The sequence below is a fragment of the Sturnus vulgaris genome, chromosome 12 (genome assembly GCF_052056855.1).
Source record: "Sturnus vulgaris isolate bStuVul1 chromosome 12, bStuVul1.hap1, whole genome shotgun sequence".
NCBI lineage: Eukaryota > Metazoa > Chordata > Aves > Passeriformes > Sturnidae > Sturnus > Sturnus vulgaris.
Window position 1 is genome coordinate 6,942,501 of NC_142254.1, and position 25,000 is coordinate 6,967,500.

At 38.2% G+C, this 25,000-nt stretch overlaps 2 protein-coding genes across 9 annotated transcripts in view; one reads left to right on the forward strand and one right to left on the reverse strand.

Moving 5' to 3' along the window:
* The window catches only part of ZNF536 (zinc finger protein 536), a 343,980-nt gene that overhangs the window by 152,070 nt on the left and 166,910 nt on the right, over positions 1-25,000 (reverse strand). The gene's annotated exons all lie outside the window — the stretch shown is intronic.
* On the forward strand, positions 18,690-23,259 carry LOC148222349 (uncharacterized). Its single transcript, XM_088171853.1, has 2 exons — positions 18,690-18,910; positions 20,646-23,259. The coding sequence occupies exon 2, from the start codon at positions 20,939-20,941 to the stop codon at positions 21,674-21,676; it is 738 nt and encodes a 245-aa protein (XP_088027979.1). The 5' UTR covers positions 18,690-18,910; positions 20,646-20,938; the 3' UTR covers positions 21,677-23,259.

The window sequence follows — 25,000 nt, forward strand, 5'->3', positions numbered from 1 at the left end:
TAAGACACCTGAACAAAACTCTCCTGGAGTATGCACTGTACACCACCATGCATATAGCACATCAAGCCTCAGATCTACGTTGCTCTTCTCCGTGGCTTTCTGCAAGGCTGTTGGATGCAAACATCCTTTTCAATGGCCTGCATCAAACAGTTTCCTGTTCACATACAAAGATGGAAATACTAACATAAGAATGTAAGAATGCCAGAAAATCTAACCAAAAATGATTTCTTTTCATTCATCGAACTGATGGCCACCTTGCTAATTTTCATTATATATCCCTTATGAGTTTTACAGACTCTGCAACCTTAGGAGCATACCCTGTATGGAAGAAAAATCAGCATTATTTTATCAGTCATTTAAGTCATTCCACAGAAGCATCAACTTCCAAAGAAGAAGTCTGTATTTTTCAGCATAAAGCTACCTACGAAGAAACACATTAAGAAAAAGCCTGCCATATTTAAACAGTATGCAATTGCAACAAAAATCCCGTTGAAATAAAAATCATAGCTGATGCTGAAGCTTTGCAACCCTGACCTCCATCAACAGGCTTGACATTGATTGTCAAATCAGTTCTTTCTCTTGCCTGGCTATGGGGAAGGTAACTTCTTGCAGTCATACCCAGGAAAAGCCCCAGGCTCAGCTCATTCACAACCTGGGCCACCAGACACAAAAAATCCATCTAGTACTCCATAATAACTGTCCCATTCCCTCATTCCAAAGGTGTCCAAGCTCAAAAACCAACCCATTTCCCAGAACAGAACAAGAATTGGAAGGGAACAAAGTTTTCCCTCTCTGCTGCTGAGAGCTGAGTGTTGCTTTTCACAGTCCAGTCACAGCCCAGCGTGGTGTTTGAGCTGCGTTTTTGCTTAGAGCTCAGCGAATCCAGGATTTGGTTTTGGGAAACTTATGTGCTTCATGAGTTGTGAAAGAGTCCCTGCGTTAAACACAGTGGGGTTTTCTGAACACAGAAGCTGGAATGGAAGTAACATGTGGAAATTTTGGACTCTTTGGGGAAACATGTACAAGGCATGCCTCACTAATAACTCACTATGAACAAAGGCAAAATGTTCCTCTGTGTCAGTAATGCTATCTTCTCAGTTTGGCCTTTTAATACTGATGTCAACAGAAGTCCCATCCAATTTTAAAGGTAGAACTTGTTTCAGTAATTTTTACCACAGTTCTCTACCATATTTTATAGCAATAATGCTGTTACAGCTATGATGATCTAAGGATGTAAGTACAGCAGAATTTGAAGAAGTAACAGCTTATATTAAAAACTTAACTACCACTAAAGCAGCTAACATAACCTGGAAAAGCAGGAATGTATTTCAGGTGCAAATTCTTTTTCAAGAAAAGAGCGAGCAAAAAACCTCCAGCTCAGTTTCTGAAGTCAAACTCAAAACAATTATTCCCAGTATATCTCATATTTAATAGCGTTATTTGATCTGAGGATTATTTTTACTTTTAAGAAACAACTTTAATATTTATTTTTAAGGAAAAAAATATGAAGGAAATACATTACTTGTCTTAGTTTTCAACATATCCATTGTAGCAAACCCAGAAGCACTGAACTCGATATGCCTGTGGGGTAATTCTGCCATGACCAGCACTGTGCTATCATGGTGAAGGGCAGGCCTGTAAACCAACACAACTCTGTCCTGCACCTTACAAATGTTGTGATAAAATGGAAATTCATTAGAAAGGTCACTGTCAGAGGCTAATCATGGTGGGAATCTAACCATGATGCTACTGATGACCCGACCCCTGACAGCCATCCTTCAAAAACTCCTTTACCATACATTCCTGAAGAAATATGGGTTTGTGTGACACACCTTTCAGTGCTGGAGGACACAGTTAGTAGCTGAAGAAAATGGAGAATTTGCTAAGTAAAGGTATTAACATGCTTATTTTAGTGATATTTCTGGACTTTCTGGATACTTGGGTACAAAGATATTTTTAAAAAAATCCTCTAGTTCATAACTAAGTAAATTAGTTATTATTTTAAAAGAAGAGTACATTAGAAATTGTTTAGGCCAGTAAATTTAAAAGCTTAACTCTCGTTATGCAAAGGCCAAAAGGAATCCTGAAAGGTTTACACAGTCAAGTCTTCTGCCCACAGGAAAAAAAACACTGTACAAAACTTGTACTATCTGCAGTACGACCTAACTGTTAATTGAAGTTTTGATAACTGACAATAAACTACTTCATTTCCCACAAACATAGACAATACTATTTGGATGCAGTTTGGAATGGAAATCATCTACTCTCATGTTTAAATATTAAAAATCAGAGGGGAGGGGCTCAGCTCATTTTCCCCGAGCTCAGCACACTGCAAACCATGGCACAGCCAACATTCCGCTCTCATCCACAAATTTATTGGTTTATCTACCAATCTCAATACATTCAACAAAGAAAGCTCATTTGTACTTCAGAGCAGCAGACTGGAGCATATAAGGCATTACTTGCCAGGGCTTACAGAAAAGTTTGTGGAAGCAAGAAGCTCCTATCCCTGCCCCGTGACATCTGCAACCACCTTGAAGTCAACTGTCGTAGACCTAAATATTTAAAGCCTTATGTTCAACTCATTTCAGCACATATGACCTGACAGACTGAAGGACTAACATCACAGGTAGAAGTTATCACACAAATCAATACTAATGTGTCACTCCTTATAGAGACTGTTATAAGAAATGCACATTGTAAGGCACTTGCAAAGTTACACTAACTGAAATATTTATAATTGCAGAGTAGAATTGGCATAAATGAATATCTTATTTTAAAAATAAAAATACCGTCCTTATTCACAGACTGTAGTGCAGGTACAAACTGATGGACCTCTCTATGACCTTGTTTTCTAGTCCTTTCTAAGCTTTCCATTTTCTTGCTTTTATCAAATACCTCTCTTTGTACTCAAATACTTCTCAAGGAAGTTTTATTGCAGTAATTTCCAGTGCTGGGAATTCCATCCACTGGCAATGGTTCAATGAGAGCCCCACTAAACACGGCTGTTGCATCACAGACCAGGGATAGACATTTATGACTATTTCACTGCAAGTCCTGGGAAACAGGAATCCTCAATATAAATTCAGAGAACTTTAAAACACAGAACCTTCTAGGTGGGACAAGTACAAACTATCAAAAAAGTTAAGTTTTTCAGATCCCAAATTTGGATTGGGATGACAAGAGGGAGAGATTTTGAGTCTATCTTCACATAAAATTCACAAAGGGCTTAAAATTTACCACATGAATTTATACTCTTTTATCTTAATAGAATGTAAAGTCCAACAGAGGTTGTAGCAGGTACGTTTACACAGGCACCTCTTCACCTGTCACAGGGACAGAAAGCAACAATTATTGAAAAGTATTTGAAAGAACAGACCATTCGAAAACAGAGTAAGGAAAATGGTATCAAACTGAAACTGCATGGACAATTTAGGCTTAAAGAATGTAATTACACAAAGTAAATTATGGGAAATTCTTCTTCTGAGAAAAACAGGGCATGGTCTTTAGTCTGACAAGTGGCCAGATACGTTTCTTAGCCTGCTCAAAAAACTCCTTGTAGCACCTGTGTCTCACAGCACTGGAGCAATCCACTGGGAACTGGAATCCAATCTGTAAATCACAGCACACCTGAGCACAGCTCCCAACACTGACACCATATAGGATGGTTCCTTTTGTTTCTTTGATCAAGAGTTGAGACTTTTATTCTAGATCCAGCAGTCTAGTGAGATAAGCCTGTGACTTTAGTCAGGATAGTTAAAAGCAACTGATTTTTCAGAAGAGCTCACTACTGTCAGCTACTGCTTTTTTAAACTGACAATAAGATCCTTAGTCCCTTTGATTTCAGCTGCTCAGCTGAATCTAAGAACATATATATATATATATATATATAGTGGAAATGTATTATAAATATACAATTAATAAAAGTGTGAAGGTTCAGTAGTACTCACCTGTTGAATAATGCTCTCCACTAAAAACTCTTGCACCTCCCCTTCCTATTTAAATCATGAGACACTCCCTAGGTTTGTAGGGCAGCACTACTACAAGTTACACATTAGCCAGATGCCTTGATGGATTAAGTTCAGTATCACTAGGACCAGCCATTCCCAGCACAGGCTCTGATGCTCCCATCTCAGTCAGTGCCACCCAGGGTGATCTCTGGCACTGCCCTGGGAGCCCTCACCCATCTGCTGTACCTCATCTTCCCATGGACCTTCTGACCAGGCTGGGGGAGAAAGTGCTGCAGCATCTCCTCTGCAGGGCATGAATCTTCTGCCTGCTGCAAGTGTTTCAGTTCTGGGAAATGAGAGGGCTGAAGGCAGCAGAAGCTTTTCTTACAGTTATTTTTGGCAGAGAAATGATTGGTGAAAGACCTGAGAGCATGTTCTTTCAGAGAAGGAGGAGAAGCACTCAGGAGAAGTTGAGAAAATTTTCTCTCTTCCTCCTCTCCCCAAAAATCTCCCTGCTCTCATCTTTGAGTGAACTGGAGATAGCTCACCAGCTCTGTTTTTTCGTCTCCAGAAATAGTAGCTTTGGGTACTCAGAAAAACTCTCAGTTATAAAGCTGGATGCTATTAAAATGTTGATTATTTTTCAACAACTGTATTGCACAAAAAGATTCTGAACTTGGTTTTCTCCCATCTGTAAGTCTAATGCTGCTGTTCCCATGCAAGCAAAGCCCTCTATTCAAAATCAGTCATGTTCTCTACTTTTACTGTTTTATTATGATCAAAATGCATATTTATACCATTACATAAAACTCATAGAATATGTAAAAGCACATAACCACAACTGCAGTAAAAATGGACCAGAAAGGACTTCAATGATATTAAACTACCAAGTGGTTTAGCTTTTTTCCAGAAAAGAAGTCTCACAATGAGTTTTCTTTGTCCCTTAAATGAGACAATTTTAACATAGTAGTTTGCTGTGCTTTCAGTTTGTGTGTAAATGATGTAACAAAGCATACAATTATTTTTTCTCACAGATTGGAAAGGAAAGCCTGAAGGAAATGTTCTTAAATTTGATGCTCACCTCTTTCCTCAAAAGAATATTTGTCTTTAAAATAAAATTTAAAAATAAAAAGGGAGTTATATTATTTGTAGCAAAGGTTTTAGCATCTACTAAAATGTCATCTAAAGTTGCCAAATAAATACTTACATGCTGGTGATGACTGTTTGTTTAGGAAAAGGAGATTTAGCTGCTCACATGTTCATTAGCACACACAGAGAAATGGATGAAAAATTCTTTTGGTACTTAAAACTGATGCCATGGCCGCTGCTTGCAAGTATTTCTAATACACAGTGGGTAAAAAGTGAATAACGACCAGATTAAGATATTAAAGGACAGCAATGATTAAACTTTTCTTTTCTTTTAAAGAAATGAAGCAACCAACAAAAACGCCCCTTCTTTTTTCCAGGTTACTCTATAAACCTAAAATGCTTGAAACAGATTGCCTGTTATTTTAGCAAATATGGTGATTTCTGAGCGTGCCTGTGCTTTTACATATTTGAGTTTTGCGATGATTCAGGCATTATTGCTCTGTAATAGGTGTGGCTGCCTTTGAAATGTAAGCTCACAGCTTCTGTAGTCAGTGAACCATTGCTGATAGGGCTGACTAGTCAGAAGCAAAACTGGCTAGTTATGAAACTACTATAGTATATTCTTTATCTCATACACATTTAAAGGATTTACCTATCTATCCCACTGCAGACCTACTCATTGAGTAGGAGCCAACAGCATATGATTGTGTTAATTAATCTGCTATTGTGAGTAAAGGAACAGCTGCAGTGGTCTCGTGGATACGTTGTCAAAGGAAAACAATGTAATGTTAAGCTTCTGACTGCATATTCTGTTACAAAGGAGGTTTACGAGAAGTTAAATTCATAAATCACAGATCATTTTTATAATAATAATAAATATCATCTGACCTTTAAAGGAAAGGTTTTAGCATTCTTAATTTCAGTTTGAAATATGTTCTGAAATACAATACTTAAGCTTTAACCCAATTCTTTGTTTTGAAAACAAACATTCCCCAGAAATGATAGGAAATGGTAGTAGCTATAGAAATGACCTCTGACTGTACTAGATACATGCCATTGTAGTTTTAACAAAGATCAGAGCCCAAAATATCAAGTTAAAAGAAGAAATTGTTGGCTTCCATCCAATACCTCTTCTAATAAAAACACAATTTCCAATATTATACAGAAATGCAGAATGAAAGGAACATTCATTACAGGGAAAACACTTATTATTTACATAGGATTTTATCTTTTTTTATATGGAAAAGGGTACAAAAAAGACTTTTTTCTAAGTAAAATAACATAATCACTTTTGTGATTCAAATCTACCCCCTACCAAATCCTTTTGGACAGTATATACATCAATCCTTTCATAAACACCCAAGTGGTGACTGACCCAAAAAGAGAGAACAAACAGGATTTTTTTATGCCTGGCACTTAGAACATAACCATAGAAAATTATGTTAGAAATTCAAGTAGGAAAAGTTTCACAATTCAAAACTGCCTTGATTAAATTGGAACCTTGTGCCATGGCCAGCATGATTTTGTGAAAACACCTTGAGACCCTTTTAATTCAGAAGTGAATTGCTTTTTGAATGAACAGAGTAATATCTGACACAACCCTTATTTTAAATAACAGGGACCAGATTCTCACTGGGTAACATCAGCAGAGCTCCACTGGCATTCATTTGCTTATGCCACTTTACACCAGCACAAGATCTGGTCCAAAAAGTACTATCTGTCAAGCAAACATGTCAAATTATAGAATTCTTGCTTTGTTTTGTTTATTTCTTTTGACAGCTGTAGTTGGCTTTATTGGCATATATGCTTTTGATTAAATTAGCTGCTATTTTATTTCTCTTAAATCTTTCATGTCTGTCATTTTTTCTTTTCTTCTTATTTAAAAAATCGGTTAAATCTGTGAAAACTAAGACCCAGTCCAGACCTCTGGTACACTGGAATGACTGATGATTTCAGAGGAACTATGCCAATTTAAGTCTCTACAATGCCCTGGCAACAAAATAGATGTTTCACTTCAACTGGAGTGGAACATATAAGAAAGTCTGAAGTAGCTTTATTCACAATTTTAGATGTGATTTAAAACAAAGAAAAAGAAGAGAACATAATTTTAGATACGAATCACCAGCATACAACTTGGTAACCCAGCAGTAACTGCATGGCACCAAACAATAGATTTCAGTCCAATAACAGCCTCCAAGGAAAGAGAGTAGTGCCAGAAATTAGGACACCAGTGTTTCAAACACACCAAAGAGATATCTTCCAAATTAAAGAGCTGTTCACAATAAGAATCATTTCATGGCTCACAAAATGCAATATGACCTGTGGATACCCAAATAAATTAATAAACCGAATAAAATCAGTGGATGTTCTTTGCATTTAGAGAACATTGTTCTTCAAAGTAAATTGTGGTATTTGTCCATCCCGCATCCTCCAGAAATAATATATGAGTTTTTAGAATTGCCATCTTTATCTAGGCTCGTACACTGTTAATCAACAGATCTGACCATGCTTTCTTAAAATATCAGCACATACCTACTTCCTGAAATGCACACACACTATTCACCTCAACTGTGCAGAACTGCCAGTTGCTTGCACAAGATCATTAAAACAACACTTTGTAACTTCAATCAGGCTCTGTGAATTCACCAGCATCATTAGTAACTGGGTTGGTGACTTCAGTGAGGTTGATTGGATTGGGTCTTCATGGATATTTAGTATTATGTTTCTTTCCTCAAGTCAGAATTCTCAAATAGAACAATTTATTGGACTTTTTAAAGCCTGATTAAAACACTGCTATCAGCTGAGATGAGTTTGATGTTACCCACTATTTTCATTTGACAAAATAAGCCATAGTTTGGGAGAAAATCATATATATATTTAAACAGGAAATTACAGCTTTGATTACAGTACAGTTCCTTTCAGGCTAAGAAGAGAAGAATGCATGGAGAGAAGCAAATTCCCTAAGTTTCCATAATGGAAATCTAAAATGTTCCCAGCAAATAATTGCAATGAAAAGGTACATTGGAATAAATATTAAATTCAGTCATGCTTATGACTGGAAGGCCACCCATGCAGCCTCAGCATCAAATATAATAACGTTTTTTCCTGATGTTCTCTTTCCTTAGAGATTAAATGAATCTATTCTTACAACTGATTTTTATCTCTTGTTAATACAAGTTCATCAACTTGATGCATGTTCCTCTGCAGCCAGTCAGCAGCTGGGAGTGAACCTATATGAGGTGAGAGAGGATTTTATGATCCCTTGGGTGGCCAGAAAAGCAAGTGAACTGGGGGTGGCATTAGAGAATAGCACCTGAACTGCCCATTTGGCTGTTAAGCATCGTTAAAGGTCTCTCCAAAACACAGAACATCCTAAACGGAAATAAACTTGTCACCAACAACTGAGACATCTACTCTTTAATTAATGGAAAGGTGTTGTAGCAATCTGGAGATTGCTTATGGTTATACATCAGTCAACACACCAAATGAGAACTATTCTAGGAGACTCCATCAATTGTCTGGGTTGAACAACTAGTACTGCTTTAGCCATCAGAGCTTAGCAGCCGCTACTTATTAAAGCTGCCTGCTTAAAAACTCACACTAATTTCTATTGTAATTGCATCTATTTCAATGGACTGGACATTTGCCATTGTGTGACAGAAAAAAAATGGTCTCAGCCAGTTCAAGAAGAATAATGCAAACACAGAGTTATCAACCTACTTGATAGCTGATACAATAGTACTTTTACTTTGGACCTACTCATGATGAATACTGGCTGCAGAAAGATCTGCAATTTTCTAAAAAAAGAACTACAGAATCCAACTACAGAAACTCAATATAGGCTAGCGTATAAATCACTAGACTGAAACTCAGGAGATGCTCCACTGGCTCTTCCACTGGAATAGTGAATGACCTCAGGCAAATTCTTTTGCCTTTCTTGCCTAAGTTCTGCAGAATATGGAATGGAAATAGCAATATTTTACTTCTGCTCAATTGCTTTGAGATTTAGCAATTAAAAAAATATTGGAAAAGCTAGCTGTTTATTTATTAGGTATGTAGAAGCTGACCAAATGATGCTAGTTAAATCTTTTTTTTTTTTTTAATTGAAATAACATGTTACTATAAACAGATTTGTCCATCTTGGAATAAAACACACATCTCTATAGAAAACTTCTAAAGAAAAGGCAAAATGGACTCCAAAGCCAAGGCACCATGAGGAATAGACACCATCTATAAAGAATCATGCACACAGAGAATTCTTTAAAGCTTGTGAACCCATACTACCCCAGTGAGTCAGATAGACTTTCCTGAGATATTATCTTCTAAAAGCAGACAGCAAAATACTTGACATGCTTTGTTGGTAGAATAAAGATCCATCCAATTCTAATGGCTGACTTCATACAGGTATTCTGGTAATTGCAGAAACACAGGTATTTCAGCAATTAACTAAATTTGTTAAGACTTATTGTACTCACTGTACTTAGTTTACACAGTCCTTATTCATAAACCCTGATCACAACCTTAGCTAAAACTTACTCTAAGAGTAACTACAAGGAAAGCCTTCCTGCCAAAGGCCCTCTCAGCAAAAGGACAGCTGATTAGCTTCATGGTAGATGTGGTTTTTGCCAGCATACAAGGGACAAACTTATTTTTAAAAGAAAATCAGAAATATTTGTGAATCAACACAACAGGATAAAGAACATTAGCACAGATAAGAATATGCAGTTTAATCACTACAGAGATCCTGACAGAGAGGTAAACAATAACATACCATAAATTAAAAGTAAGAACAAAGACCTTCACAAATATCATATTTCCAAAGCCCACTCCCAACCAAATGAGACTGTAAGAACAGCTAGCAGCAATAGTACACAATATTTCACCTAAAACTTGATGGCTAGAGGCTGCTTATATGTGGTAGGAGAAGACAGCCATTACCACCCAGGAGTTGGTTGGTAGATATAAAAATGTGCTGACTTAATAGGGTATGGAAACTATGCACTGCCTCTTCTGGGGTAACAAATAAAGGCTACAAAATCAAAATGGCTTTCAATCTGAAATCTCTCTTTAGTACTAAAATAAATAAATAAATAAGCAAAGAAAAACAGCAACAAATTAAAATACTGATGGGTTTGGACTCTGTTCAGCTCCCATCCCAAGTGAAGATGACAGCTGGAGACTATGAGAGAATGAGGATTTCCTATCCACAAGCCACTGTCACTCCACATCCCAGCCCCAGAACAAAACATCTGATCAGGACATCAGGAAGTTCTTGTCATTAGGCAGTCACCTGGAAACACATACTGAACAGATCTCTTCAGCTACTGGAAACACTGGCTGCCTGATTGCTGGATATCACTTAGTACTACAAAGTAAATATCAAAAGAACTAAAAAATCTCCTAAGGGAAAGGTAAAAAGACAGAAGGATCATAAACAGTGCTTCCTTTTGAGACTGCAAGCAATGAGTGACAGCAAGACGGACACCAGGCAGGCAGAAGGCAGTTTCATTCCTGACAATACAAAATTAAAAAACCTTAATGTTTTTAACAATTTTCATTTAACTCTGGCAAAGGAAGTCATCAGAGATGGTATTAAATATGCTAGCATGATCAAGACTTAGCATCTCATAAAGAAACAGATTTAAGGATTTAATGTTGACCAAAGGAAAAAATCTGTAAACCCTGGTAACTTCCCTTAACCAGGTAAAATCTGGTAAGCCTGTTAAATACTTGTGACACAAGACCAGTATAGATAAGAACAAAGTTTGAACTAGTCAGTATCTAAGATACAAAATAAAAATATTATGAAGACTTGTTGGAAAACCAAAACATGTAGAGGAATATTTTTTAAATCTAACTGTCTAAAGCCAGTATTTTGAGAAGATTATTAGCACAGATGACCAAAAAATCTCAAGATCTTTAAAGAGTTGTGAGGCAGAAAAAATTCATTACAACCCATTGTCATGAGGTGCTAGGGCAAGAGAAACCAAAGCTGCTGCCTCATCTGTTTTGTGACTTCCTTGAGACAATTCTACTGGCAGATTTTACACCCAAGTACTAACAGAGATTATGAGATATCTCGTGTTTCTGCCAGGAGTCCCAGTCCAGGGGACTCCAGTGGAAGCAGCCTGCAGTACAGAAGGCTTAGGACTGCTTGTCTCCTCTGTTCCAGAATAGCAGATTGCTACAAACCTTCAGTATCTTTAAATATAAATGCATTCTAGTGAAAAATGAGAGAGGTGGCATGTCAGAGCTGAGTCCCCAAGGGCTGAGCTTCTTAGATTGTGATTTTGGGCAGATTGCAGTGAAACAACCATTGTGCATATGGATATGCCCTGAATATGCCATGCATTGTAAGGGAAATGGGACACACCAGAGAAATTATTTGGTAGCTTTGCACCCAGTTGGAGGGGACTGGCATTTTGGCTGTCTGTAGCTGTCTTTTGTAGCTTAAGTTTAGAGTTATTGTATTCCAGAACCCAACAAAATATGTAAGGGCAGCCCTTCAATTCTATCCACTTAGAGGGAAGAGCCATCCAGGAGACTGCTGCACAACCATTGCAGCACAGCAAAGCTCAGAAATGTCAGAAATTCTGGGTATCTGCTCCAAGAAAGCATTGATGTTGGGTTAGACTTCCATGAACAAGGCTTCCATTTTTATATGGTGCAGCCAGTAAGCAGGAAAAGCAAGTATTTTCCACTCAACACAAAACAAAATACCAACCAAAACAACCAAAAATAAAACAAAAACAAACAAACAAAAACCCAACAAAAAAAACACCCCAAAAATCCAGCCCAAAAATAAACAAACAAACCAAATTATAAACCCCATTACGACATGATATTTTATATTATTCACTCAGCTCACTGTTTATCTGAGTATTTTCACCATTGCATTATCAAATCCTTTAATAATACCACTTTATTTAAGGTATTCTCTTCATATGCATTAGAAGATTCATTCCCTAGAGCTGTTATTCCTGGGAAAATATTAAATAGGGGGAAATTATTTTTTCCAGATCTTTATTCACTTGCTTAGTCACTAAGAGAAAAAAACAACCACATCAAAATTAACAAGGTTAGAAGACAGAAAGGCAGATGAAGGAATGCACAGATCTAGAACCTGCAGACACATAACCACACACTTTAGATGAGTAGTGAAAAGATGATGTAGAAACAAAGTATGGCTTTTTCCAGTCTAGATTTATTAGTACAGAGCACTCTTTCTGTGTATGGCATTGTCCTGCCCCCTAGAAAAACCATTTACAAAATTTTCCCAACTTCACAATAGTGTTGTCAGAGAATGTATATATTCTATTTTTTAAAATTATTTTTTCTACAGCAAAGTAACTCCTATAAAACTGTGGAAGAAAAAGATCCAAAAGGAACGTTAATTAAATAAATTACAACAATATTATTGAACATTAATTTTTTTTAAAATATTGGTAAGTAAAGGAAGGAATATGCCTGTTCTTAATTTCATTTGGTGTCATGACAAAGTAGAAGCACTGTAGAGTGGTAATCGCAAGAGTAATTTTAACTGCACACTATAATATGCTGGAAGTGACTTACAATGGCATCATTATGCAAAGTCTATTATATTTGTCAAAGCCTTTTAAGTAACAGCAATGGAAACAGTGAGAAGAATAGCAAGATGGGCCATCAGATGAAGAAGGAATCTTATTCTATGGAAAAATATTTGCACACCTCTTTTAGAATCCTCTCATGGTAGTTTTAATGTTAGGGCTTCTGCAGGGAAACAAACACTCGTACCGATTATATGGGTCAAGGCTTATTTTTTAGGAGATAACACCTCACTATATGAAATTACAAATTTGTAAGACAGTGCAGAACCACTTAAGCAGCTATTCTTGGAAAACAAGACTCTTATCTGATCAAACATTTCTTGGTGCTGTATGAAGTATAAGTCAAAGGACATTAAGAATCACAAAAGAGAGGCTGTTTAAAATACAGGACCCCTAACCACTCATCTGGATTATACTATCCAGAACCACTGCCCAAATGGAAAAAGCATGTCCATTTTTTAAAGTATCATTAGTACACAGTGATTTTTTTTTTCATGGAATCAACTAGAAAAACTATTCTGACTTACCAATCATAATAATCTCTATCCTAGTCTATTATCTCTGCAAACAAGTAGCCCAAAACCACTTATCCAACTGTTTAGAATTTGTGCAGAAATGTCTTAAATGGATGGTATATTAGTATCTCTTACCAGTATTTAATGTAAACAAAATTACACAAAACATAAAGTAGTCTGATCAATTAAGCAGGAAATCAGGGACTAGAGAGTCCTTTGAGATCTATGCATTAAAGACACTTGGAAGAGATGGATATTATTCTTTCTGGAAACTGCTTTTCAGTATATTACAGGAAGAAAAAATTAACCATATTCTTAAATTCTCTGAAATACAACAAGTTTCAGAGGGGAAAAAAGCAATGTAGGAGTACTGCAAGAAGCAGCATGAGTAGGGTTACAATCCCTCTCAGTTTTTAAAGCCATGTACTCAATCCTGGATACGCAGGTGTGCACCTTCCTTTTACATTTTGTAATAACGTTAGGTGTCCCTACCATTATGTTTGAAGCCAATATGTCCACATTGAAAGCAGCTCCAATCATATGCACACAAGAAATGGCAGAAGAGGCTTTAAAAAGCAGACTTGCTAAGTTCTCGGTAGAGCCAGCCCTCAAAATTCATTTTCCACTGCAATGTACAGAATGGAGACTCACAAAACTCATACATATAGTAATCCCTCACTTCTCCTCTAGCATTTACATGCATTCAAAAAAGTAGGGGTTTTTTAAGACAAAAATATTTTTTCTTACATTTAACTCTGTGTTTTTTGTTCAATTTGAAAATTAAAAAGCAGCAAAATTAAACATTTTCTTAACGAAAATGCTACTGACTGCATGCATTGTAAACATCAACAGCTACTAAAGACATCTAGATTTCATGTCCCAATTGTGATCCAGAATCCTAATTTGTCCAATATACAATATAAGCAAAGCAGAACTGCACTGCAGAAATCTGAAATACCATTTCAACTGCTCTTAATTTACCTTTTATGACCCAAAGCAGGGCCTGAGATTGGCACTCCATGCTCTCACCACCTTTTGGGTACAGCAAAATCCTGTCACAGAAACTCTACTTAGACAGAATAAATTCTTTCTGTACTTAATATGAAATAATGTGAACTAAATATATCTGATCTTCTTTTCCATTAGACCTAGCACTCCTGAAAAGCTATGGCAGAATTTGCATTCAAGATGCTGACCAATAATGCGTGTTTTAACTTACTGTGGCAAATAAAACTTTGTGCCATATGGCTGATTAGAGATATTCTCTCTCTTTTTCTTCTCCTCTAAACAGCTGGGTGAGTAACAACAAGCAAAAGACAGTCAGCAGCTGCACACTGTTATCATTACTTTGATACTGCTTGAAGGAATCTAAGGCTTCCACAGGTATGCACCTGAGATTAGAGGCAAAGAATTTTCCTCTCTAAATATGAGAGGAAACAGCTATGGGAGTTATAATTATGTTTTACAGGTGTCATCAGAACAATGCTTCCAAATTTTACCCAGAACAAACATACCCTCTTTCCATTTTGTGATCGAATTTTTCAAAGACCTTCAGGGAAAAGATATTATTGTACAAAGGCAACAACAGTGAGTAAATAAGTATAAAGGCAAACACTTCTATTGCAGACTTCCCAACTTTATCTATCTCACCTATGCAACTTTAGTAGTGATCCAACAGGATCTGCAAACAGAGCATTAACTGTTCCAGCCCTGTGTTTGATTACTCTGTACCAGGGATGCCCAGGCTGGAATGCCACTGCACCCCCACAGCTGGCACAGGTTGGTAATCACGGGAGCATTAATGAACCTCTGGCTCCTCATTAGTCAAAAGGTATTTGGAAATGGTAATGGCTGAAGGAACTTCCCCTGGTATTACCTTCTTTGCACCCAAAGTTTTAGTGGCCACAGGAATGCCTGAGCTCAGTGTCAGTTGCAGCTGGGGCTGAGTGGGAAGAGAGAATTTGAAACAGGTAGAACATGCTGCAACAACAAGTTATATTGTGGACACCTGTCTGGCCACACAGCTCACTTCTACCTTCCCATCTGAAAGGTAATGTAATTAATAGCTCTGAAGAGTAACATATTTTAATTCTTCCATTACCGTTTTATCATAAATTAAAAAAAAAACAAAACAAAACAAAACAACAAACAAAAAAAAACCCAACCAACCAAAAAAAAACCCAAAAAACCCCCCAAAAAACAAAAAACAAACAAACAAAAAACCAAAACCAAACCAAACAAACAAAAAAAAACAAAAAACCAAACAAAAACCAAACAAAAAAAAAAAAAAAAAAAAAAAAAACCAAAACACAAAGAGGCAAACAAACAAACAAAAAAAGCGTCAAAAAACAACCAAACTAAACCACAACCTACTGTGATAGTAAAGATGTTTATAAGACAACTGCAGCTCCTCCTCTCCCTAAGGTAAGTGACCCCATCTGTGGAATGAAAGGAGGCAAACTCTGTTTTCAGCTTTTTCCTTCAGGGAGCTGGAGACTGCATTTGGGTTTGGACTTTGGAGATTATCAGGATAATTTCTCAACTTCTTGGATTAGTGCTTCTTCCTTCTACATTCCAAAAGTGCATGGGAGGAATATTTCTTAGAACAGCACAATTAAAGTAAATAATACAGTATCTATAAAAAAACCTAATTATTTTCCATTATATCTTTATATTTTAAAAGACCTTAGGATGATTCTCATCCAGTCATCATACTAAAAGTCACCACTAGATTTTTACACTGTCACAGGGTTTAGAATTTTGAGAGTTCATAATAAAAAATGTGTAAAGCAGCACAAATCAAAGGAATAGTTGTACAAATTTCACAAGCTACTATATTGTCTCATGTAACTCATGAATAGGAAAAATAAAACCCATTGGGTATATAAGGTTTCCAACTAATCAGGGAATGACAATTACAGTGCAGCACTAATTGAGGTCTTTGTGAATATTGAAGGTATTTTTCTATGCACACAGATACATTTTCAGGACAGAAACCACCCTTTTATTGTTGGAAAGCACCTAGAAATCTCTGGACACTACTCTACCAGCAGCTGTGTTATTTTTCTTTAAGTTTAAATTATTGCACATGGCTATCGTTGCTAGGTAGGACTTGGCTTCCAGCTTTGTAACACTGATGGCTGAAGTCTGGGTTGGACTAAGAAACAAGCAAAAATTCAGAGGTGAAAATTACCTCTGTGGGGGTGGTTTGTATTTGTTAATGCCTTTTAAAAATTGTCTTGGATATTTGCTTGAGCAAGGTATTGCCAGTCTCTGCTCTCCAGGCATCCTAGCACTTGTACTCTTGTTGCTTTCAAGTTCAGTGTCACCAAGATACTTTCAGGCAACAGATCATCTAATAAAGAACAATATGATGTCAGTGTGTAATGACTTCTTGAGAAAAAGAGTGATGTTATTCAGCAATACAAAGAGACAGTCTCACTTTCTTCTCAGATAAACAACTTGGTAATGAAAGATTTTTTAGAGGTATACAAGAACTGAAGGAAATTTAAAGGGACATAGCAACTTGTATGTTAAAAAGCCCAAACACCCAAATTTTAAATATTAATAACAGACAGAGCCACTGATTGCATTTCTATTGACAGGAAATTAAAAAATAAACACATAAAAATTCAGACGAGGATTTAAAAAAACATTATCCAATGACAGATGCTGAAGAAAGGAGTATTTCTCAAAACACAACATTTACAGAAAAGCAGTAAAAAATATCACTATGGCCATGTTTGTACTAAACTCACATTTGATGTGACTGATTAAAATATAGTAGATGGCACTGGTACCTCATGCAGGATTAGAAGCTTTAAACTACAAATGCTACAAGAGTGTACCTTAATAGGCACACAGTGCACAGCAGCCAAGCAGTGTCAGGAAGGTTTGAAGTGTACCTGTCCTACATTTCCTTCTATACTTTAAGTCCCCTACACTATCCAACAGTGCTAAACATCTGTACTGTAGATGCAAACCAGGTCCAAATCCCTGAATATCTTTGTATTTTTTAATTCACTAATGCCACCAGCACTCTTCACGTAGCAAAAAGATGGTCATTACAAGAAGACAGCATGAACCATTTTTGAAAAGAATACATTTACATTTACCACAATTTTATTGCTAGTTTTGGTTTTGTTCTTTAATAGTGCTAAATAGTCACTCGGGACAGCATGTTATGTACAAATATTGCACACACAAGCTTAATTCTTCTGCAACTTCAGACAGAAGTGTAAAAAGCAAGCTGGAGTCCAAAGGCAAGGAGGTAGAGCTCTAGTAAATCTGATGCAAAGCCTAATCTGTCTTTTGTCTGTAGTCTGTGGAACATTTGAAAGGGAAGCAAACACACCAGCAAACATTGCATGTTACTTGTCTCAAGGGAAGTTCTGAATTTTTGATCACGCACCCAGTCACAGATAACCAAAGGAAGGACCTTGCAAAACAAAAACAGTTCAGGGCGGGTCATCTGTTTCTCCATTTCTCTCCCTTCATATAGGTTGCATTCCAGTTTATCAGCAGGCTAAAATTGTAAGAAAGTAGTTCTAAATTATAAATTGTAAGAAAGTAGTAGAGGCAATATTTATGTCACCAAGAACTATTTCAAATGTTTCTTCTGTGCATGCTTTGTTTTAGTATGCAATGGAGTGGATGGACAGCTTTTGTGGTTTCCTCTCACTCCAAGGTGCAGTGCCTCTTTCCTAGTGCACAATCTTGCAAGTTTTTTAGAGAAGTGGCATTCCTGTTGTTGGCACTGTCACAGGCAGACAAACCCAGCTAGCTCAGTGCTAACTGCCTACTGAGCTTGATCATTGGTGTGAGACGGGGTTATACTGACAAAATACCAACCACGGACCTGGAAGACTCTTAGTTCACACTCTTGCCCTTCTAATTTATACTTCAAATGATAAAATTAACTGGTATTAGAACAGAAAATTATTCTATTTTTAATTCACAATTGTAATAACCAGTTAAGAGTACAGTAGCAGAAAATTAAAAAATAACTATAAAGCTAGCTGGCATAATAAAACATGTAAAAGACCTCTTACATGTTCAAAAGCTGTGGTGTATGATCAGAATTGCACAGTGTTACTTTAAGATACTGAAGATTTGATGAGACTAGTTGAGAAAAGCATGAACAGGGCCCTGCTTATCTTGCACCTGGTTCAAGCAAAATCTCAGAGGTCTCATGGTCCGATGTTGTTTCAGTGAGGCACAGGAGAACATCAAGCCTCTGTACCAGCCAAAAGCCTCACTCCCTTCACTGAAAAACAACACTTGTTATAAATCTGTTTCATTAAGGAGATAAGGATGTGCACAAAGACCCTCTGATGAAGGTCAGAGAGCCTTTGCTGCTGCCTCAGTACGTGGAGGAGGAGGGCCAAAGTGTTTGTTCTACCTCTTTGTCAATTATAAATTCTGACAGGGTAACGGAGACTCTCATTAAGCTCCATTAACATATTGACTTACACATCCCTCAGGATTCAAATGAAGGAGAACATGGGACATGCAATGCATGTATGACCAAAGTCACCAAACCCTGTCCATAACATGCAATTGTCCCATCCCCTTGGGATAAAAAATTATAATGTAAAAGGGAGGCTTCAAGGCCAGAGGAGGAAAACACCCCTGGAGGAGGAAAACATCTCTGGAGGGGGAAAACATCTCTGGAGGAAGAAAATATCTCTGGAGGAGGAAAGCATCTCTGCCTGCTCAGGATCAGCCAGTGGACTGTGTCTCTGCCCCTCTCCTGAAGGGACTCCTATAGGTGAGTTTTGTGCCTCCAACTGCGTTGGAGCACACTCAGGAATATTCATTTTATGTTTATATATACATATATTTATAGTATGAGAATCTTGCTATACCTTCTGCCATCACACATGTCAGCACTCTGTAGCCAGTGCATTTGTCACTGGCAATTGGGGACCTGCTTTCCTGTTGTTTCAATAAACCTTCAATAAGCATTTGTGAACCTGGATCAGGCAAAGTCCTTATTGAACAAGATCAGACTTATGGTACTGGATTGATAACTGCACTAACAGCATTTCTGCACTCCTGTAAGTTTTTTCTTTTGAACTCAAACAGAGCTAGAGGGTTAAACTGGCTGAAAGGAAGCCCAGCCGCACCCAACCCCTCTGATCTCTGAGGACTGGCTGGCACACAAGGGGGTTTATTTTCTGCTAAATACCCATACCCTTAATGCAACAACAGCTCACTCATCCTTCCACAGTATAAATGGCAACTGATACTCATATTATCCCTCAGAAAAGAGTCCAACTGTCCCACAATTTTTTTTTTTTTCATGGAGGAGTTGGATTACAAGGATACTCATTTTCTGGTAATATTTTAAGAGTAAAAAACATTATTCCTTCAAGGTATAAGTACAGTTACAACCCATTTCCTTTAATCCTTTTTCTTCGGTATGATTCCACATCTGAAGCTGACAAACAACATTATGCAGTTGATTAAATATAGTTAAAGATAAAACTAAGGAAGCCACTTTCTCTACTTAATATATAGAAATGACAAAAATTAATCAGCTCAAATGTGGGTTGTCTTTTTTTTTATTTAAGAGTGTACAGAATTATTTTAAATTAATCTGGTGACTTTCATGTTGTTTCTATTATAGTACCTACCCATCAGTGACTGTTTTGAAAATTACTGAATGGAACCCAGTGTCTGAAATGATCACTATTAAAGAGTCTGCACTATTTATTTTTTTAAAATCTGACCTTTTGTATCTTTATTCCCAATACAGTAATCTTAATTTTCTTTTTTGGTTTGTCTCCTATGGACTTTTCTGCAAACGCAGCAACAATGAAAACAGTTTTGAAACATTACCTTCTGTACTTGCCAAAATTTACTCTACAGTTTAAGAAAGTCCTGCTACTTAATGTCTGGTATTTTCTTTGGCTACAGAACCCTTTGAAATTCTGACTAGAGCTGTGAAAATCCAGATGACGAACAAGCAGAGGCAGACAGTAGTGCAGTGTATTGAGGATTTAACTTCAAAAAAACTTCCCAAGTTTTCTAGGTTCACTAGCTTCACCAAGCTAAATTCAAGTCAGCAGTGTTGTTCAAATACAATTCAGGAAGCTAAAAATAAAAAAATGTTTATTCAATCAGAATTCTTTCAATAGAAAGCACAGGAGCTTTATGCCAGTCAAGGGCAGAAAATAACTAAAAGGCCAGTAAGACAACATCACACACTCACACTCACCCACCTTCTAACTGTGGTACCTGGACATCTTTCATTCACAGTTAAAACTATACAAACACTGTAAAATGCATGTTTTACCCTGTAAAAAATTTCAATTCAGTTCCACTCAAATTTTGCTGATAAAAGATCATTTCATGCACTTTTGGGAAGAAATAATATGAAACTAGTGCCCTACACACTCTGATTCTCCACAGCTTTGCACAATCGTTTATATTTCTGCAAAACACATGTAAACTGGCACAAAGTGCTACTTATCTGATTTGTCTTTATTTCCCACTGTTAGGGAGAACAGCTTAAAAGCAGAAGACTGAAAGGAAGGACTGTAAATGACTCAAGTGACCTTGCAACTGGGAATAACCCTTGATAAACCAGTGTGAACAGCATAGACCAAGCGTAACAGTGCCTGCATCTCCACTTCTATGCCCCTGCCTGGGTGTTGCTTCAGGGATCCCTGATTAGTCAGGTAACAAAAATAAATTTATTCTTTGTATTCTAGGCCTGACTTTGTGGTTATCCCAGCTGTCTTCCTGTGCCCACTTCTACATTTGACACAGTTGGCAGGATCTGGGAACAACCATGTCATGGCTAGCGAGAAGATCAAAAAAGCCAAAAAAGCTGAAAAAATTGAAAAAATCAGGGGCTGGAGAGGCTGTGGTGGTGAATCCCCACATTCCAGGATGGCCCAGCACTGAGCGCTGGACCCCTGTGGCCACTTTCCTTGCCACAATGGCTAGTCCAGAGACATGGCCCGAAATAGATGACGGGGTGGTGGTGAACCCGCACAGGGTTGAGATCGCCATGCGCGGGCTGCCCTGGAAAGGGGCATCCAAGTCTTCCCGCAAGCTGGCAGGGAGGCTGGGCTGGCTCCTGGCCACGGGGCTGAGAGCTCTGGACAGGGAGGTCATAGCCCTGCAGAGCAAGGTGAGCGAGCTGGAATTGGTCACCTACGCCCGGGCTCGCGACTGCGAGGCCATAGCGCTGCAGAGCAAGGTGAGGGAGCTGGAGCTGGTCACCTACGCCAGAGCTCTGGAGAGAGAGGTGACAGCGCTGCTGGGCAAAGTGAGAGAGCTGGAAAGGGAGGTTGTGTCTTTACGGGCTGCAAAGATCACACACGATGTAACTGCCTCTCAAGCAGAGCAGTGCTATGAGCAGCAATGCACCATACAGCAGCTGGTGTCACCCAGGCATAAATATGTGGAAAACAAGGTGTTGATCTCCCAAGTTCGTGCTCCAGCTATGAAATCTTCACGGGATCCCAAGGAATTGGATGGAAATCTTTGGGGTGAGTACTCAGACTTTGAGATTGAGATTTAGCCAGATTTAGCAGATAGTGGGGTGGCATAGATCACATACATTTACACTCTGAAAGTCTTCCCATCATGCACTCCTAGACAAGGAAATCCTTTTGAATTAGAAATTATAATTTTAGATTATATAGTCTCATGGGGATTGTGGCTGATGACTGGACTAAAAAGAAAACAAACAAACAAACAAACAAAAAAAATCTGAAAAAAACCCCAACCAACCAACCTGTAGAATTTTGGTCCAAGTTATTCCAAGGCACCACTATACATTATACCCTGATGGGAAAATGAATTAAAGCTGTAGCTTAGGCACTGCAAGAAACTAAGGAATTACAGGCCAAAATATCATGACTGTACATCTTCAGTACAAAACACAGTGAGGACCAAAAATCTTTAAGATGGTGTCTTTCCCAAAATATTACCCACAGAGGAAATGTAATTGTTTATACCAATGGATTGTGCAAGCTCTTAATCTAGATGTGATCATTCATATAATAACTTCTGACAATGCAGTATAGTTGCCTCTTCTTCCTTTTATTCTATATCTTCTGTTAATATCATATTCTCAAGTGCTTGTATTTCATGTATCTTTGATGATTACCTGTGCCGTATCTAGGGAGGGATGCACTAGAACTATGTCACTGGTGTCACAATCTCAACATCCAGTCAAAGTTCAGCCTGAAATAGCACAAGCCACACCTCCCCAGCCTGTGTGGCCATTTACCCCATCTCCAGTTACCAAGCCTGGAGAGCATTAGCTGAAGGAGCTGGAGCAGCCACATGTGTATCACTGGCCAGAGATGACACTCCTGTTTTCCTCCACAGGCTGGCTTGTTGTGCTTTCTGGGCTCGTACTATAAGCACATATCTTGGATACATTCTGCAAAATCAATATGTAAATACTTGTGTGTGGTTGTTTTTTACTGTAACTAACTTGTCATTATTCTTTCTGGGAAGTGTCTGTAGAGCAGGTGACGTGTGCCCTCGTGTGAGCTTTGAGTTGGATATCCAAGGCAGCTGTTGCCTTATATTTGGGAGCAACTGCTGCACACTGTGGAACCTTGCAGCACTGGTTACTGGAGAACTACATCCCCCTTCAACATCATGAACTCTGTTCCAAGTTTGAAGGCATGTGCTGCTTTGTCCTGGCTGCAGAACCAGCTGGTGTGGAGGATATGATTCAGTATCTCAAGGACTACAAATCACAACCTACCGGTGATGCCTGACAGGAGGGGTGGGACACTTGACTCAGAGCATTATATGCTTATTTGTTTATTCCTTTTTCCTTATGCTTAAGTGCCTCTGTAAATCCCTCATCCCACATTTCCAGCCCTAGCAGCAGTGGTCTCTTGAGCAGGGGGGTGGAAAGTTGGGAGGAACGGGTTAAAAAGCGGAAGACTGGCGAGGAGGACTGTAAATGGCTCAAGTGACCTTGCAGCTGGGAATAACCCTTGATAAGCCAGTGTGAGCAGCAGCCAGTGATCCCCTGGCATGGACTGAGTTTAACAATGCCTGGTGTCTCCTCTGGTGTGCCTCTGCTTTGGGGATTCCCCGGTTAGTGAGGTAGCAGAAATAAATTTACTCTTTGCATTCTATCTCTGAGTTTGTGGTTGTCCTGGCTGCCTGTGTCAGCTCACAGCCCCACTCACTGTGCAGAGGTGTCAATGCCAACACACTGCACAGGGGAGCAGAGAATCAGGCCCCACAGCCTCTGAAGACACATTAGTACAGGCTCCTGTGAAAGGATAAGCAAGGACACTAAAACCACTGAGGAAAAGAACAATAATGTTTTTCATTGATAATGCTATACATGTTCTTAGTAATGAGTCTCTCAACTCACTCTAAGTGAAGCAATTGGCATGTTCTTTAGATAGAGCAACAGTACAAATACAGCTGTGTATATCTGACACACAAGCGTTTGATTTTGGACTTGCTGAATGTTCAGATAGTTGATGAGATCACTGTTGCTGCACATAAAAAGCAAGGTATCTGCAGCATGCCTAATTCTGATACTAATCACTCTCCCCAACAGACTGAGAACCTGCATCAGGGTCACTCCTGTGCATCTTTTTATTTGCCCTCAGATACGTTTGCAATAAATTGCTATTCACCACAGGGGAGCTGGGAGGAGAATGCCTGGGAATTGATGGGCATCAATTGTACCCACAGCTGTGAGTTCTTCAGCTCTGGCTGCTGCAAACATACTTTCAGGTCTTTTCACAGTTCTTTCAGTGCAAAAGAGCATGGAGCCTATTCCTTGGTGTTATTTCAGCAGTCTCGCTGGCTTCAGCTTCTCTCCCCATGTTCAGACAGCTACTGAACCTGTCACCTATATGAAGACTGAGAATAGAACAAGCAAGGTAGTGCAATCCTGCCATCAGACACTCTCTTAAATATAGGCAAACTTGCTGCATTGAGTTTTTATATAAAAGGTAGTGGAAATGATGTTTGGTAGATAAGTAACCTGGATTCCCTTGTACCATAGTATTTTCATACCTTTCCCAGGTCTGGATTTCACAGCTACCACTGTGTTATTGCATTGCCCAAGTCATACAGCCTTGTCCCTTTAGTGTCAATGAAAGTGAGCTTGGTTCTCACTACAAAGTATCAGTATGTTCAACAGCAAGACTTAAAAAGAAACTGTCAAAGAGCCGGTAATAGAAAGTGTTCTGTATTTGTTCCCTACTCCTGCTTGCCATTTTCAGTTATGTCCACTTTCCTTCCTTACCCCTTTCTCAACCAAAGTTTGTTATAATTATACTACAGTGGTCACCATCAAAAAGTCAGCATTTACACACAGTTACTACAGAGCAGCATCTGAGCAACCACAGTATTATTTCTACACAGAATAGGAAATAACTGTGGTGACACTGATACCATTGAGTGGTAAATGTGGTTCTATGTTGCCTTAGAGCTCTTCACTCGGCACCATACCTGTTTCAAGTAACTTTTTCAGTGACAGAATAACAAGGAATGTATTAATCACAGCAGATATCTACTTGATTAAAGATATATGCACATACCACATACCTAGACCCATAAGATCCATAAGATTAAAAGAAAGGCACGAGAATATACAAAATAACAGTAATTGTCAACTCACACTTCTGTAATTCTTCCTCTTTACATATACAGCATCTTTATAAACCCATCCATTTCCAGTTGCTAACCAAAATCAAAGATGTTCTGTTCTTTCATTGAATTCCCTACAAATTATGAAAAATGGCTGTTTGCTTTTTTTTTTTGTTGTTCACAGAAATCTTTGAATCACCTTTTGGTCTCAGTCAGATCATACCTGGTATTCCATAAATCTCCCAGGAAATTGGGAAGTGTT

What these genes read in the sequence shown, in the direction of transcription:
- LOC148222349 (XM_088171853.1), top strand. Translation starts at nt 20,939, where the DNA reads ATGTCATGGCTAGCGAGAAGATCAAAAAAGCCAAAAAAGCTGAAAAAA.